General features: G+C 55.1%; 1 protein-coding gene across 1 annotated transcript in view; it reads right to left on the bottom strand.

The window, feature by feature from the left end:
* Nucleotides 1-14,623, bottom strand: part of PCNT (pericentrin) — a gene marked incomplete at its 5' end in the record, with an annotated part of 78,888 nt that overhangs the window by 48,910 nt on the left and 15,355 nt on the right. Inside the window, 11 exons of the mRNA XM_082624390.1 lie at nucleotides 759-887; nucleotides 1,284-1,660; nucleotides 2,817-2,956; nucleotides 3,054-3,231; nucleotides 5,914-6,192; nucleotides 6,323-6,608; nucleotides 8,350-8,588; nucleotides 8,679-8,809; nucleotides 9,734-9,837; nucleotides 9,987-10,059; nucleotides 10,517-10,668. Coding sequence (XP_082480516.1) covers nucleotides 759-887; nucleotides 1,284-1,660; nucleotides 2,817-2,956; nucleotides 3,054-3,231; nucleotides 5,914-6,192; nucleotides 6,323-6,608; nucleotides 8,350-8,588; nucleotides 8,679-8,809; nucleotides 9,734-9,837; nucleotides 9,987-10,059; nucleotides 10,517-10,668 — 2,088 coding nt within the window. The remainder of the gene's footprint in view (nucleotides 1-758; nucleotides 888-1,283; nucleotides 1,661-2,816; nucleotides 2,957-3,053; nucleotides 3,232-5,913; nucleotides 6,193-6,322; nucleotides 6,609-8,349; nucleotides 8,589-8,678; nucleotides 8,810-9,733; nucleotides 9,838-9,986; nucleotides 10,060-10,516; nucleotides 10,669-14,623) is intronic.

Below are 14,623 nucleotides of genomic sequence, written 5' to 3'. Positions count from 1 at the left end.
CAGTGAAGCCTGGTGAAAGAACAGACAGAATTCTCTCTATAAAATGATATACAAAAAATAACACAGAATTTGTTAGTAAAATAAAATAAATTTTGAGAGGAAGGAATGGAAAGCCATTGAGCAGTAAAAAAAAAAAGAACCGAGCATAGATAGATACAGCACCGCCTGGGTCAGGGTCGAGAAGCAGGCTGAGTGCAAAGGTTACACCTATGGTCGTTTGCACAACAGCCTGGAAATAGCAAAGCTGCGGAGAGAGCGCAGATTAGTGGGAGGGAGGGAGTGGGCGCCGTCTCCTGTCTGCAGGTCCACACCCTGGCTGGGACCTCCTGCAGGACATCACCATGGGGGGAACTGGTCTTAGTTCCTCTAACTGCAAGTGAATCCACAATCATCTCAAGGTAATTTTAATTTTTGAAAAGAATAAGCAAATCAACTACAGCGACCTCAGACAGGAGGAAGCAGACAGATCCGACCCCAAGCAGAAGAAGCAAGAAAAACAAACCAGAGACAGGGCCCCGTGCACCAATCCCTCCCTGTCTGGTCATGCAGGGAACAGGCGAGGGGGTGGGCAGCATCGAGGGGGCGAACGGAAGACAGACAGACACAGACAAGCACGGAGCACTCGCACCTCACCATCCAGCTGCACCCGTGGTCGTTTTCGTGTACATGGAAGGCAAAAAAGGGTTTAAAGATAAAGCTTTTTTTGAAAGCGGCGCAGAGAACAGCTCCCCACGGGCGGGGCCCAGCGCACGGCAGACGGGCTGACTTACGTCGCTGTCGCGGGGACCCGGCGGTCGCAGCCGGGCTGCCTGGCGGAGCTGCTCCTCCAGCCTCTGGATCTCCTGCTGGAAGTCCTCGCGCTCGCGTTCCCGCTCCACCGCCTGCGCCTGTCGCGAGAGGCACCCAGTTTGGACCGTTTCCCCGAGCGTCCCCACCGCGCTTTGCAGGCAGGATCAGAGGACGGGGACAGGGCGGAAGGGGCCCCCTTGTCATGGACACCGCGAATGACGGAGCCACATGAAGAGGCGCAGCCTCCAGGTGGGACCGGGGCCACCTTCTGAGACACAGGCAGAAGGAGAGACAGAAAGCAGACGGCAGGGGGCCAGCAGACGCTGCCCTGGACCAGGGCAAGATGCACGTGCACAACACCCGAGACATCTGCCAGGCTGTGCTCACGTTCATCCCGACGCCAGCACAGAAGCTACTTAACAACCTGGAAAGAAGTTCACACTATGAAGGTGACCTCCGGTGACGCAAACAAACTTATCGCTCGAGACTCTTACATCCATGAACTGGCGCTGGCGGCGCAGCTGCTGGTCCAGGGAGCCCATCTGCTGCCTCAGGGCGGAGAGCTCCTCGGCCTGCCGGGCGCACGCCTGCTGCCGCGAGAGCTGCTCCTCCAGCTCGGCCTCCAGGAGCCTCATCTGGGAGAGCAGAGCTGAACGGTCCTTCTCCGACTGCTCCTTGGTCTCCGACTGCTCCTTGGTGAGCGACTCCACTTCCTTCTGAAGAGCTACAGGTGCCGAGGAAACAGCTGAGGAGCCCAGCTCAGGGAGCCACGTGCCGGCAGAAACATGGAAACGCGCGTTTCTCCAGCGATGGAGCGCGGGGGGGGGGGGGGCGCGCAGCGTGCGTATCCCTCCACCCCCCACAGGCGTGACTCAGCCAAGGACACAGCCGCCTCGAGAGGACAGATGTGCACCCTCGACCTGTCAGATCCCGATAGCTGAAACTATCCTGAAACTGAAATGTTAAACCCATATGTTTGTATTTACATTTCACCAGATTTCCAGTTAATTATTTCGGTTTGTATAAATCTGTCTTTTACGACAAACTATCACCACCACTAATGTAACATTCTCAATAAACTTCCAGGCTAACAAGTCAGCAATGATGGCAAATTAGGCTTGACCATGCAGTTAGAACAATGTCCTTCACGGGCCTCAGAGACCCGAAACCAGGGCTCGTGTGTCACTGCTGTGATGACCAGTGCTGCCTGGTCAGCCACCCAGGCAGGACCCGCTTCAGGGTCACACAGCCTTCATGCAGGCAGGACTGAGGGGAGGTGTCCATGCGGCCACTAAGGCCACACAGAGGGCCAACTCCAGAATCAGGAGACCTCCTGGGGCCCCCAGTGCACGCCCCCAGCCCAAGGACGACTATGGCAAGACAGGCTTCCTGCGGCTCAGTAACTGCAGTTAAGCATCGTGAGAGAAATGCTTGCCCATTTTCATGTATGAATATTGAAGATCAAAGTTATCTTTCATGTAGTAGTTTGCCACAAAAGCTAAGTACTTGTCCTCTTTAGTAAAAAATTGGCAAAACCTGATGCAAACATATAGCATATCACACAGAAATCACTCATTTGCTTTTACAAACCTGAATCCTTGTGTGCTATAGAAACAGGAGTGCCTATAAATGAAAACACACAGCATTTTCAAAAATGAAAACAGAAAACTGGGTGACTTAGGATATGAAAGTTAGAAATAAGAGAAGGGAAAATGTCAGCAGCAGGACTCCAGGAAATGTTGTGTGTGGCCTTGATGCCAGGCCTTGGACAACCTCTGAAACGTGCCTTATTTCCGTGATGCCACTGCTTGGTCCGAATGTTGTGCCCCCAGAATTCATATGCTGGTGTTTGGAGGTGGAGCCTTCAGAGGTGATGAGGTCCTGAGGGTGGGGCCCACGAGGGGACGAGTGCTTCTCTTATAAGAGAGGCCCCACGGAGCCCCTGCCCTCCTGCACGTGAGGGCCCAGTGAGAAGGCGCGTCCACGAGTGGGAGGCTGGCTCGCACCAGAAGGTGATGTGCCGGCACCTTCACCTCGGATACCCGCCTCCAGGACCATAAGGGTGAGTAACGGCTGCAGCGTAAGCCGCTGGGTCTCTGTTGAGACTAAGGCCACTGTTGGCCCTCGTGTCACAGCAGGTCCCAGCTCCCAGGGGCTTTGCTGCTGACTTTTCAAGACAACAAGGAAAAACACAAGGGACAGATGGCACTGCCCACGAGACACGCGAGAACAGGTGAGGCTGAGCTGAATTCCCCCATGGGCACCAGGACCCCCCGCCCTTTGGAAGCTGGCCAGTGTTCACGAGGAGCCAAAGCAGGATCGGGACCAAGTGGCCCCAGGACGGCGCCTGGGAAGGGACGGGAAGGGGAGGGGAGGCCAGGTGCCAGGCTGTGGACTCCTGCAGGGCGGCAGCGCCCCGCAGGTCCCCAGATGGCCGGGCAGCTAGAGACAGGGACCAGACAACAGTGAGCAACTAAGGTGGGTTAACCATGTAAAGATGAAAGCAAACCGAGAGGACCCAAAGGAAACACGAGAATTTCCTGGGGATAAAACAAACGCGGGACGGAAGACTGGCCTGGGTCCGGGAAAAGGTTCCATGGATCTGCCCCCCCGCCAGCCAGCCCCTACCACACAGGTGGGCCAGGCCTCTCTGCAGGGGTGAGGGGCAGTCACAGTGGACGCAGGGGAGGCACCAGGCCTAGGGTTACGTGGCCGCTCGCCTGACCCCACACCTCTGCATCTCCCACAGGGTCCCGACTCTGAAGCCCTAACGCCCCACGCAGGGAGAGCAGGCTGGAGGTACGAGAGCCCGTGACAACAAACACGGGTCTCAGACGGGGAGGGCCCAGCCACCACTCGGACCCACAGGCCAGGACGCCAATACCGGGAACAGGAGGGGACCCCAGCCAGAACACTGCCCCACTGGGACGTGTGGCCCAGGGCGTCTGGGGACAGCAAAGTGTGCGCACGGAAGAGACATCGCCAAGAAGTAACGACAACAAAGCCCCAGATGTAACAAACGCCCAGCCGCAGGCAGAGCAGGGCAGGCATGGGAAACCACTCCAGATACGGTTCCGGGACGTGTGAACATCCGAGCAAAGAGAAACTTCTAAAAACACCTCCAAAGAAACACGATCAGATGTGCCAGCAGGTGTCCAGATGCAAGAAAACAATGGTTTTTAGTCTCAAAGTATTCAAGTAAAAGAAACCTAATCTAGAATTGTGTCTTTCCAGCTACCACTTCATTTAAGGATGAGGTTGAAATAAGGTAACTTTCAGGCACTCGAGGTCTTGGAAAGTTTCCCTCACAGTCCTTCTCTGAAAGCGTCCAGTCTGCGGGGAGCCGAGGAGAAAACAACCCACATCTTACTGCCATTTAGGGAGCACCGTGCACACGGCACCGACAGACAGAGCACACGCGCTCGTGTGCTCATACACGCCTCTGTCCCTGGGGGCCGAGCAGAGAGCGGAAAGCGGGACAAGCTTCTGTGCTGGGGACCAAGGACACGACCTGAACGAGGAAGAAGCAAGCACACAAGCAAAGTGGACGGCGGCACAGTCAGCAGGGGACAGCCCTGCCCCAGCTCGAGGTGGAGGGGAGAGCAAGTCCTAGGAAGCTCCGAGCAGACGCGGGAACAGACTCACCGCAGACACAGAACTGAGAAGATGCCACGGGTCCACTCTCAATTAGCACAACATCCATTAGACACAGTTCAAGTATAAAGAAAGACAAAGCAAAAGAGGGAAAAAAAGGTTAATTTTTTACCATCAGAAGTTCACATCAAAAAATGGAAAAGAGACAAAAGAATGTTATATATATTAAAGCTAAACAAGAAGATGAAGTCTGGAGTGACTATAAATAGTTTTAGTAACCCACGCGGATGGAAACCAAGACGATGGCACAAATCACTCTTTGCTTCAAGAGCCTGCAAGCCCGTCGGACCCGCACATCCACTCGAGAGCCGTGGGAGCGTGAACATGCGTCTCGCCCAGAAGAGGCACCGAAGACGAGGGCAGAAACCAATTAAACAGACAACTGTTTGTTTATTAATCGGAAAATTAAAAAGAAGCATTGGAGGAAGAGAAATGAGTTTTCCGAGTTGCCTGGGGTGGTGGCTCAGCAGGAGCCCCTGAAAGTCAGAAGGTCGCTGACGCCTTTGCTGTGTGGTGGGGGCAGCAGAGAGGTGGGCCTGGCCGGACTCGCGCCCGGGGCCGGGCCATGGGGGCCACAGGGAGAGGAAGGCGGGCCCTCAGCGGGCGGAGCGCAGGCGCCGCCCCAGACATGCCCCCACCACCGCCACTGCCCACAAGCTCCACATTTTAAGCTTTTTATGTTTTAACGTTAAATATTTTAAGATCTAAAATTTCTAAGAATCTGAAACTATAATGACCTGCTTTGGTTAAAACTGTATGTCAGTAAAGCAATTATACTCCAATAAAGCTGTTTAAAAAAAAACAAAAACAAAAACCGTATGTCCTCCTAGCTAAGGTTAACAGACACTTTTCTGGTAATTTTAAAGAAAATTTTTAAGTAACCCTCATTTTTTTCACATTCTTGGTTATTCACCTTGTGAAATGTGAAACAAAGCAGAGTCAGCATGTCCAGGGGCTTTAACATAGAGCCTGGGGGTCATTAAGGAGTGGAACTCAAGCCGGGCCCCAGCGAGGGGAGCCGTGAACATGGGACCCGGGCCGAAGCTCAGAGATTCCAGGGGCGCAGCAAGAACCGCACCTGCTCCCGTCCCCGTAACGGGCCTTCTCCTCCCTCGTGACGGCCTCGGCCCTCAGGCGTGTTCAGCCCAGACTGGCTTCTGCCTCTGACTCCAATTAAACCCTCTGTAGGCAAACCCCCCCGTCCTCACCCTCAAAAGCCCCGAATGTTTCTATTGCCCAGCGGGACCCGAACCTGCACGCTCCGAACTGCATTTCTTTGATCCCAAACAGACACTCCCTGCTGGACCACTGCCTCGAGGACGCCGAGGCTGACAACCGCACACAGGTGGGCGACCCCCTGGCCAGGCGACGCGGCCTGAGTCGGCAGCCTTTCCTACAGCACAGTCAGCCACCGCAGCCGCCCTCAAGCCACACGCAGCCCCGCGAGCCAGCCACGTCGCCCTCTCTGACCGCGAAGCCTCGCGTCCGAGCCAGCCCGGCTCTGCCCGCGCCCCCGCTGCAGCTCGGCCTCCTTACCGGTCTCCCTCTCTCCGGCTTCCACAGCCAAGGCTTCCTTCTGGCTCCACAGCACGGAGTTCTCCTCCTGCAGCTCCGCCTGCCGCCGGGCCGCGCACTGCAGCTGCTGCCTCAGGCCCTCCAGCTCGGCCACCAGGCCCTGCTCACTCGCCTCCTTCTGGCCCAGCGCCTCCTGCAGGCCAGCCCTCTCCTCTGTGAAGCCCTCGACGATGCCTGCAGTCCACGCGGGAGGCCGCTGTAAGGCCCCGGGGGCGGGCCGTTCTGTTCCCCCAGGGACGGCACCGGAGCGGCAGGCAAGACGAGGGCCCAGCACACGCGGCCACCGCGAGCGCGCGCCAGGTACGAGCGCCAGGCACCAGGCGCGCGGGGTCGGGGCGGCAGCGCGCCCCGGGAAGGTGGCTGACGCCTTTGCTGTTGAGACCCCAGCACGACGCGCGCCCCCGGCAGGCAGGCAGGCCCCGCTCACCCTCCGCCGTGTGCAGCGCCAGCGCCAGCCGGGCCTTGGCCGCGCTCTCCGCGTCCAGGTGCTCCAGCAGCTCCCGGTGCTTCCGCAATACGTGCGCCGTCTCCTCGCTCTTGCAGCTGAACTCCTTCTCAAGACGAGAATGAATCTGACGTGCTTCCTCCAGCTGTGAAACACGTTTGAAAATGGCCTTTTGGACCAAAAGTAATCAAAGCTTATACTGACACCAACAGAGTTTATTTGCGTCGAATTCTGGGGAAACCATAAATATCCTATAAGAAACAGCAATTTCCGTGTTCAATGTTATGTCAGTTACTAAGTAAGCAACAAATTTTCAAAAAAGGAAAGTTCTGCACACGGAGACACAGGCAACGCTGCACGGACACACCGTTTGTGACCGTCGACCCCACGTGTGTCTGCGTGGAACACGGCGGGGGGGTGGTCATTTCAGAGGACACACGGACAGGTGCCTGGCAACCGGGCAGGGGCAGGCCCCCTGGTGACTGCAGGTGGAGGATGGGGAAAGGCTCCTGGGCCATCACCACACCGGGCAGGGGACCTGACGCGACCCTCCCTCCCCAGGTCGGACACCATGGGACGCCGCCCTTCCCAGGCACAGCCCGGGACCCCAACCTCACCTTCCTCCCGAGCTCCCCTGGTGGGCATGTCCGGGCTGAAGCCCCCAGGCCACCCACAGGCTGGAGGGCCCAGATTAATCTCTGAATTCAAAACGCCTACACCCAGCTGTCCTGACCGACAACCCAGCACCTGGCCCGGGCCCCCTCAGCCTCCCCCTGCGTGTAACCAACTCTGACCCTTCTGGGCCCATCAGCCTCTAAGGAAACTTGCTGGTTTCACCTTGAAAACCGCCCTGGTGCCGCCGCTCCTCACGCCCCGCCATGGGCCGCCCGTCCAGGTTCTCGGCTGCCGCTGCCCCCTCCCGACAGCCAGTGGTCCTCGGGCAGCCCCACCACTGACCCCGACCTGCACAGGGGCTCCTCGCTCCCCTCTGGCCGCTGCCCTGTGTCAATTCCCACCTCCCTCTCCTGCTTCCCCCCTTACACACCCAGGTGCCCCTGCAGAGCACACAGTGGGGGCAGTGGGGACGCAGGGCCGCGGGCCAGGTCAGACTGCAGACCGGACGGCGTCTGTTCCTTAACCGCGCTTGGGGACAATCAGAAGCACCTGATTATTTATCATCAGATGCTCCCCAACTCTGTCCGGTTTCTGAGAGAAGATGGGACGAAACCAGAGGAGAAACTTCAGAGCTCGACACTGTGGCTCTACCTGCATTCGCGTCTCAATATTTCTGAGACGTGAACAGCGATGCTTCATGTGAAAATGCTTACTTTTTAACTGGGCAACTTTGGGAAAAGGCTCTCTATTGCTTTCCAAGTTTTCCTACTTAATGTCTGTGCTAATTGTCTGAAACATTCTAAAAGGTTAACAAATTGCTGTCTTCAGTAATAATCTCTAAACATAAGTGTATTCAACACGGAATTAGAATGGTGTACAACGTGCAGTAAAAGAGGCTGAACACACATGATCTAAATTAAGTGCACTGAGGTTTTACTTTTCATTCACAGCAAGCCTACTTCCCCAAGAATTTCGGCTCAGAAAAGACTCCTATTTGAGGAAAACATGTGGGTGAACCTCCCTGGGAGTAACAGGCTCAGGACGACACCCGGCAGAGGAGAGAAAGAAACCAGACCCGCCTGGAGAGCGAAAACCTCCTGCCTCGCCCGCAGGGTCTGGTGGAGGATCAGAAACCCTGACTGCCCAGCACCCGACAGGCACCTGGGGCTGCGCTGTCACCGCCAGGCAGCCTCTGTCACCCACCGACCCCCCGCCCACTCCTTCAGCCTGTCACCCTCCTCTGCACAGGGGGCCGCGGGGCCGTGCCTCACCTGCCTGGTAGAGTCCAGGACCATCTCCAGGAGGCCGTCCACCGCCAGGCCCAGGCTCTGGTAGATCCTCCTGACGGGCCGCTCACACTCCAGCGTGCTTTCTGGGCTCATGAAGAAGCTCTCACAGACATGACTGCTAATCTCAGCCACTGACGACGTCTCGGCACACTCGGGCGATGCGCTGTCCAGCTCCGGCAGGGCCGCGTCGAGCCCGGGCCACACCTCGTCCAGTGCCGGGGCTACAAGCGAGCAGACACAGAAGCCGCACTGCCAGGAGGACCCCCGGCGCCCGGCCTGAGGGCTGCGGGCACAGGGCTGTCGGTGCTCACCTGCAGGCGGGCTCTCGTCCTCCAGGCAGAGCCCCACGCGCTCGCCGATGCGGCTCTTCAGGGCAACGGCGGCCCTGAGCGTCTCCCCAAACAGGCCCAGCAGCCTCCTCAGGGCGTCCCGGAGAGCTCTCCTGAGAGGAGCACACGCGGGCAGCGTCAGCCAAGACCCCGCCCGGCTGACCGCACGCGAGCAGCACTGTGGGCGACCTAAGCGTCCCTCTCCTGGAGGCCTGCGCCCAGCCCAGCACCGGGGCTTCATCCAGGACCCCCCCCCAGCTGCTCTGCCCGCAGCGGCGCCCCCACGAGCTGCACAGACCCAGCCTGCCCCCCGGCACAGCCTCTCCGGCACTCAGGAGCAGAGCTGGGCGCCGACGTGGCCCGAGGCCCCCGCCTCTCAGAAGACACCGGCTCGAACGCCCAGGTCACCCCTTGCCCACAGCTCACCAGCACGGGAAGGCGCCGTGTCTCCCCGTGTCTCTCTCTAGGGCCACACAAACACGGAGTTTGGGGTGTTTGGTTCCCCTAGGACAGGAGTCCTGTCTCTGAGCCGCATACTCCCAGACCAGCCCTTCCAGCTGGGGGGCATCGTCTGGGGCACGGTGACCCCTCCCAGGACATGGCTCTGGTGCCCACGAGACGTCAGGGTTTGGCCGCCACCATCCGCCCGTGGCTCACACCCCTCCCTCGGGCCCAGCACAGGGAAACGTCACTCAAGACACGGGAAGAGCCGCCCCTCAGGAAGCTGACACCCCAGGTCAGGGCCAGAGACGGTGAGAAAGGGACACGGGGATGTGAGGGGCGGGGGCAGGTGGGGACAGACTGCAAACGGCGGGCCCGACACCCCTGCTGCTGCCCAGGCCCCTCGGAGGGAGCGTGCGGGGAGGGCGTAAGGGCCACCCCCAGACGGGCTCGGGCAGGCGGTGTCTGCTTTGCTCTGAGAGAAAACGCCAGAAGGTCCCAGCCCCCCCACCTTGGGCCCCGTCAGACCATGCCGACCCCTGGTCCCTGAGGAGCCTCATGAATGCCAAACACTCGTGGGTGTCGGGGCATCTCACCTGCCGGGCACGCCCCCCGAACGCCTCGGGGCCTTTGCTCTCTGCCAGCCCCCCAAGGGCAGGGCCAGGCCTGACACGTCCTGCCCTGCACTCCCCTCATCGAGCTGCAAGGCAGCTGGGCACAGCACGCAAGGTCCTCACAGAGATAATGAAGCCATGAAAGAATGAACGGAGAGACCGAGCCCACGTGAGCAGCACCCGCCCTCCGCACAGCAGCCCTCCCCCGTCTCCTCTGACCCTCAGCGCTGCATACACGGTAGCGCCGCGGTGCTGAGGACAAGGGTCCAGGGTCAGCGGGGACCCCAGACCAGCAGGACCACGAGATACTGGCAGGGACAGGCCAAGGGATGCACAAAGGGGCCCAGAGAGGCTGGCCAGTGAGCTGCACCTTCCCAGGCAATGCTGAGCCAATGGCCCCGACAGGCAAAGACGAGAGCATCTCCCGACATCAGGCAAACACAACTGAACGGCTCACTCCAGAACCACACGAGAAGCAGAGCCAAAACCTGCCTAGTGCCAGGTGGGACACTATTTCCTAAATGAGACTCCCAAACAAACAAGAAAAGGGACGGGTCAGTAACTGCCTTCATAGCAGCATCAAATCCTGTAACCTGGCAAAATGGGAAGGTTTGGCAAAGCGAGGTGGTGGGTATGTGGGTGCCACGACTCAGCGCTCATCTTGAAGTTTAAGACCCTCCTGGACGAGAGGACCACGCAGCACAGGGTCCCATCTGCCAGGTGCCAACATGCACTCCAGCCCAAGAAGCAGAGGCGGCCACTGACCTCTCGCCGTGGGACAGGTCGATGTCGGACTTGAGCATTGAGATGAGAGTTGTGCCTTCCTGGTTCTCCCTTTCCCGCCTTTGCTGAAGCCTCTCCAGTTCGGAATGGCGCTCTTCTATTTCGCGACTTAAGGATAAAATCTGGTCTCTTAGCTGTTGAAGAAAAGTTGTTAAGGCTTTAGTTAAGACAGTTGAGTTAAAAGTAAGTTTCTGTAAGGAACTTTCTTTATCCAGGAGCAGGTCTGTGGTTTGTGGGATGGAGAAAACGGATGATGAGACAGCAGCGTGGGGCCCATAAAGCACAGAAAACACAGGCCAGAGGGAGAAGAAGGGGTGAGTGTGGAACCAATGTACTGAAGAGAACAAAAGGAACAGAAAACAGTTTCAATGCTGTGCATGGAGGGAACTCGGGAAAAAACTGTGGCTCCTATAAACCACTGGGCCACGTAGGTCGCTGGTAAAATGAAAGAAAATGGAATAAGTAAACAGAGAATGGCAAGTTTCAAGACGGCAAACAATGACCAAAAAATGAACGAAAGAGACATAGGAGATGAACTGCATGCCCGGACGGCTCAAGGCTGGGGCGGCCCCAGATGCCAGCGTGGGGCTGGTGGACGGCAGACCCTTCCCTCTGCTGGTCCTGCTCCCTCATCTGCATTCCTATCAAATCTTCCTCCACTTACAATGGGGTTACATCCCAATACACCCATCCTAAACTGCAAATACCATACATCGAAAATGCACTTAAGACCTCCCTGGTGGCACAGTGGTTAAGAATCCGCCTGCCAATGCAGGGGACATGGGTTCGAGCCCTGGTCCGGGAAGATCCCACATGCCACGGAGCAACTAAGCCCGTGCGCCACAACTACTGAGCCTGCGCTCTAGAGCCCGTGAGCCACAATTACTGAGCCCGCAAGCCACAACTACTGAAGCCTGTGTGCCTAGAGCCCGCACTCCACAACAAAAGAAGCCGCTGCAATGAGAAGCCCACGCACTGCAACGAAAGTGTAGCCCCCGCTCACTGCAACAAGAGAAAGCCCACGCACAGCAATGAAGACCCAACGCAGCCAAAAATAAATAATTAATTTTTTAAAAAAAGAAATGCATTTAATACACCTGTGATTGAAAAGGGTCACCTGCCATATCAGTAAACAAAGGATGTTGCAGCCATCAGGCCACCACAGCCGCCCGGACAGTGAGCCCTGAGCGGGCTCAGCATGGGAAAGCACAGGATACTGGACCCAGGTAGAGGAGATGCAGATCAAAAAATGATTTCAGTGAGCCCAGACTTTGCTTCTTCCCATATATAGAAAAGCACTAAATTCATTAACTTGAGATGCCTGGTTTCTTTAATTAATAGTAATCTGAAAAGGAACAGCAGAGCGGCCGGCTGTCTTGGTCCAGAATGGCTGTCAGCACATCAGTCATTCACCTTTCTGGTCGTGTGGCTGACAGGGAGCTGTGGCTGCCCTGCCCAGCGTCACAGGAGAGAACTGGACCACATATCACTGGCCCAGGAAAAGATAAAAATCCAAAATTCAACATTCAAAGTACTGTTTCCATTGAATGTACACTGCTTTCACACCATCGTAAGTCAAAAAATCCTTCCTAAGTCAAACGACTGTAAGTCAGGGACTGTCTGTACTCAATAAGGTAATAGAGTTAATTCATCAATGAAGAACATTTGTTCATCAAAAGATGACAAAAGGTAAAAAAAACCCACAAATTAGAAGAAATCCAGAAATACAAAAAAAACCTTCCCTAAATCAGTAAGAAAAAGACAAACAACTCTTTTAAATAGAAAAATGGCCAAAGATACAAAAAGGCGTTCCACAGAAAGGGAAACACAAATGGATCACAAACATAGTAACAGATGCGCATCTTATCAGCAAATTAAGACCACCAAGAGACACCATACCGTTGCCACAAAATTGGCAAAAATTAAAAAGCAAGAACATTCCAGGAGAGGATGTGGAGTAACAGGAGCTCAAGTGCACGACTGCTGGAACCGCCCAGAAACAGCCTTGGGCTTACCCAGCAGAGGCAGAACCCCACAACCTGTACACGCACTTCTAGGTTTAAGAAGCTCCTGCACATCTGGAGTAAGAGGTGTGTGTAGGAAACTCAGGGCAGCTTTATTCATAATGGCAGAAAGACAGAAACGAGCCCAAGTCCACCGATGAGCACACACGCAACGGGTGCCACTCGGCGGCTTGGACAGCGGGTACGGCCCCACCAGCGCCGTCTGTGAACCTCCAGTCAACACGGAACCCTTGTGAAGGCCGGAAAGGGCTGAGGCTCAACAGCAGAGTGTCCAGGAATAAACACATCAGTGAGCAAGAAACCTGTAACGATCAGAAGGGTGGCTGCCTCGGCGGGGGGCAGGGGGCGGGGGGTCTCCTGAGGTGCTTCACGTGGGTGGTGGGACACCATCCTTACTCCACAGTATTACTTTAACCGAACATGTACATGTTAAGGACACCTGTAAGATGATTTCACAGTGGAAACAGCTTCCCGCAGAGTCTGGTTTCCTGAAGGGTCGTGAGCCCTGCTCCGACCGGGGAGCCTCCGGGCAGCGGACGCACAGCGCGGCCCACTGGCCCAGCGGAGCCTCCTGCTGTCCACCTCCACGCGCCCGCACAGGGGCCTCCCCCGCTCCTGGCGCCGCCCCCACTCCTGGCGCCTCTCAGTCTTTCCCCCCCACCTTCTCGCACACTCCTGCCATCAAGCAACCATCCCCCCTTTTAAAAGTAAATAGCTATGTATGTTACAATTTCTCTCTTAATTCAGAATTTAACATTTCTTTTTAGCTGTACTAATACTTTTATTAGGACTGTTACTGTTTCTGGTCCTTGAGGTATAAAATCGCAGAGGCTTTGAATGGTGTATCTCTAACCCTATTTTGCCCACAAGCCAGGTTTAGTACTTCGTATAGAATAAGTTTTTTTAAGAATGCATATCATGTATCAGCAGAAATGCCTGGTATACTGAAGAACAAGCTTAAGAAATACTTCAAAAGGTTCGTTCTTCCTCATGGAACCCCCTCCTGCCTAAGCCCTGGTGCTGTCCTTGCTCCCCTGCACGTGCCCCCCCACCCTCCTGCCTTCTCGTGGCTGGGCTCCCAGCACAGGAGGGGCCTCTGCAGCCAGGAACATGCCCCTTGACGGGCAGCTAATGACTGACCTCCACAGATACATGCTGCCCTGAATCTGGCTGGGAGTGACTTTGACATCTTTGGTACCAAATTAAGTCAGACACATCCATGTGCAGTGTTTACAGTCAGAAGGCCTGGCCCCACCACTTGGCAGCCATGGACTTTGAGCAAATTAACAGAACCTCTCCTGGGCCTCAGTGTCCTGAGAGGGAGAGAGCTGCACAGAAATGGCAAATGTGCTTAGCACGGTGCCTGCACATATTCATAAGAAAACTGTGCCTCCAGTGTGTGAATAAGTTCAAATCCAGTGACCCTGTATGATGATAACGTCACAGAAAGCAGCAGTGCTCTTACGACTCTGAAAGGTCACACAGCGGGACTATCTCTAAAAATAGTATAAATACACATCTGTATTTTCAATATTAATAATAATGAAAAAAGCCCAATTCAAAAACTGTCAAGGACCTCAGCCATGAAAAAGAATGAAATAATGCCATTTGCAGCAACAGGGATGGACCTACAGAGTATTATGCTTAGTGAAATAAGTCGGACAGAGAAAGAAAAATACCGTATGATATCACTTATATGTGGAATCTAAGAAAATGATACAAATGAACTTATTTACAAAACAGAAATAGACTCTCAGACATGGACATATATTAGGAGTTAGGGATTAATATGTACACACTACAGTATATAAGATAGATAACCAAAAAGGACCTACTGTATAGCACAGAAAACTACATTCAATATCTTGTAATTACCTATAAGGGAAAAGAATCTGAAAAAGTATATATATACACTTCATATATATATACACACACACATATGTATATATATATATATATATAACTCAGTTACTTTGCTATACAGTTGAAACTAACACAACATTGTAAATTAACTGTACTTCAATAGAAAAAAATTGTCAGACAAAAATGGCCAACAAACCCATGA

The sequence above is a fragment of the Mesoplodon mirus genome, assembly GCF_964341445.2.
Source record: "Mesoplodon mirus genome assembly, chromosome: 6".
Taxonomy (NCBI): Eukaryota; Metazoa; Chordata; class Mammalia; order Artiodactyla; family Ziphiidae; genus Mesoplodon; species Mesoplodon mirus.
Note: the sequence above shows the minus strand (reverse complement) of the source record. Positions and strands in the feature narration are given on the sequence as shown.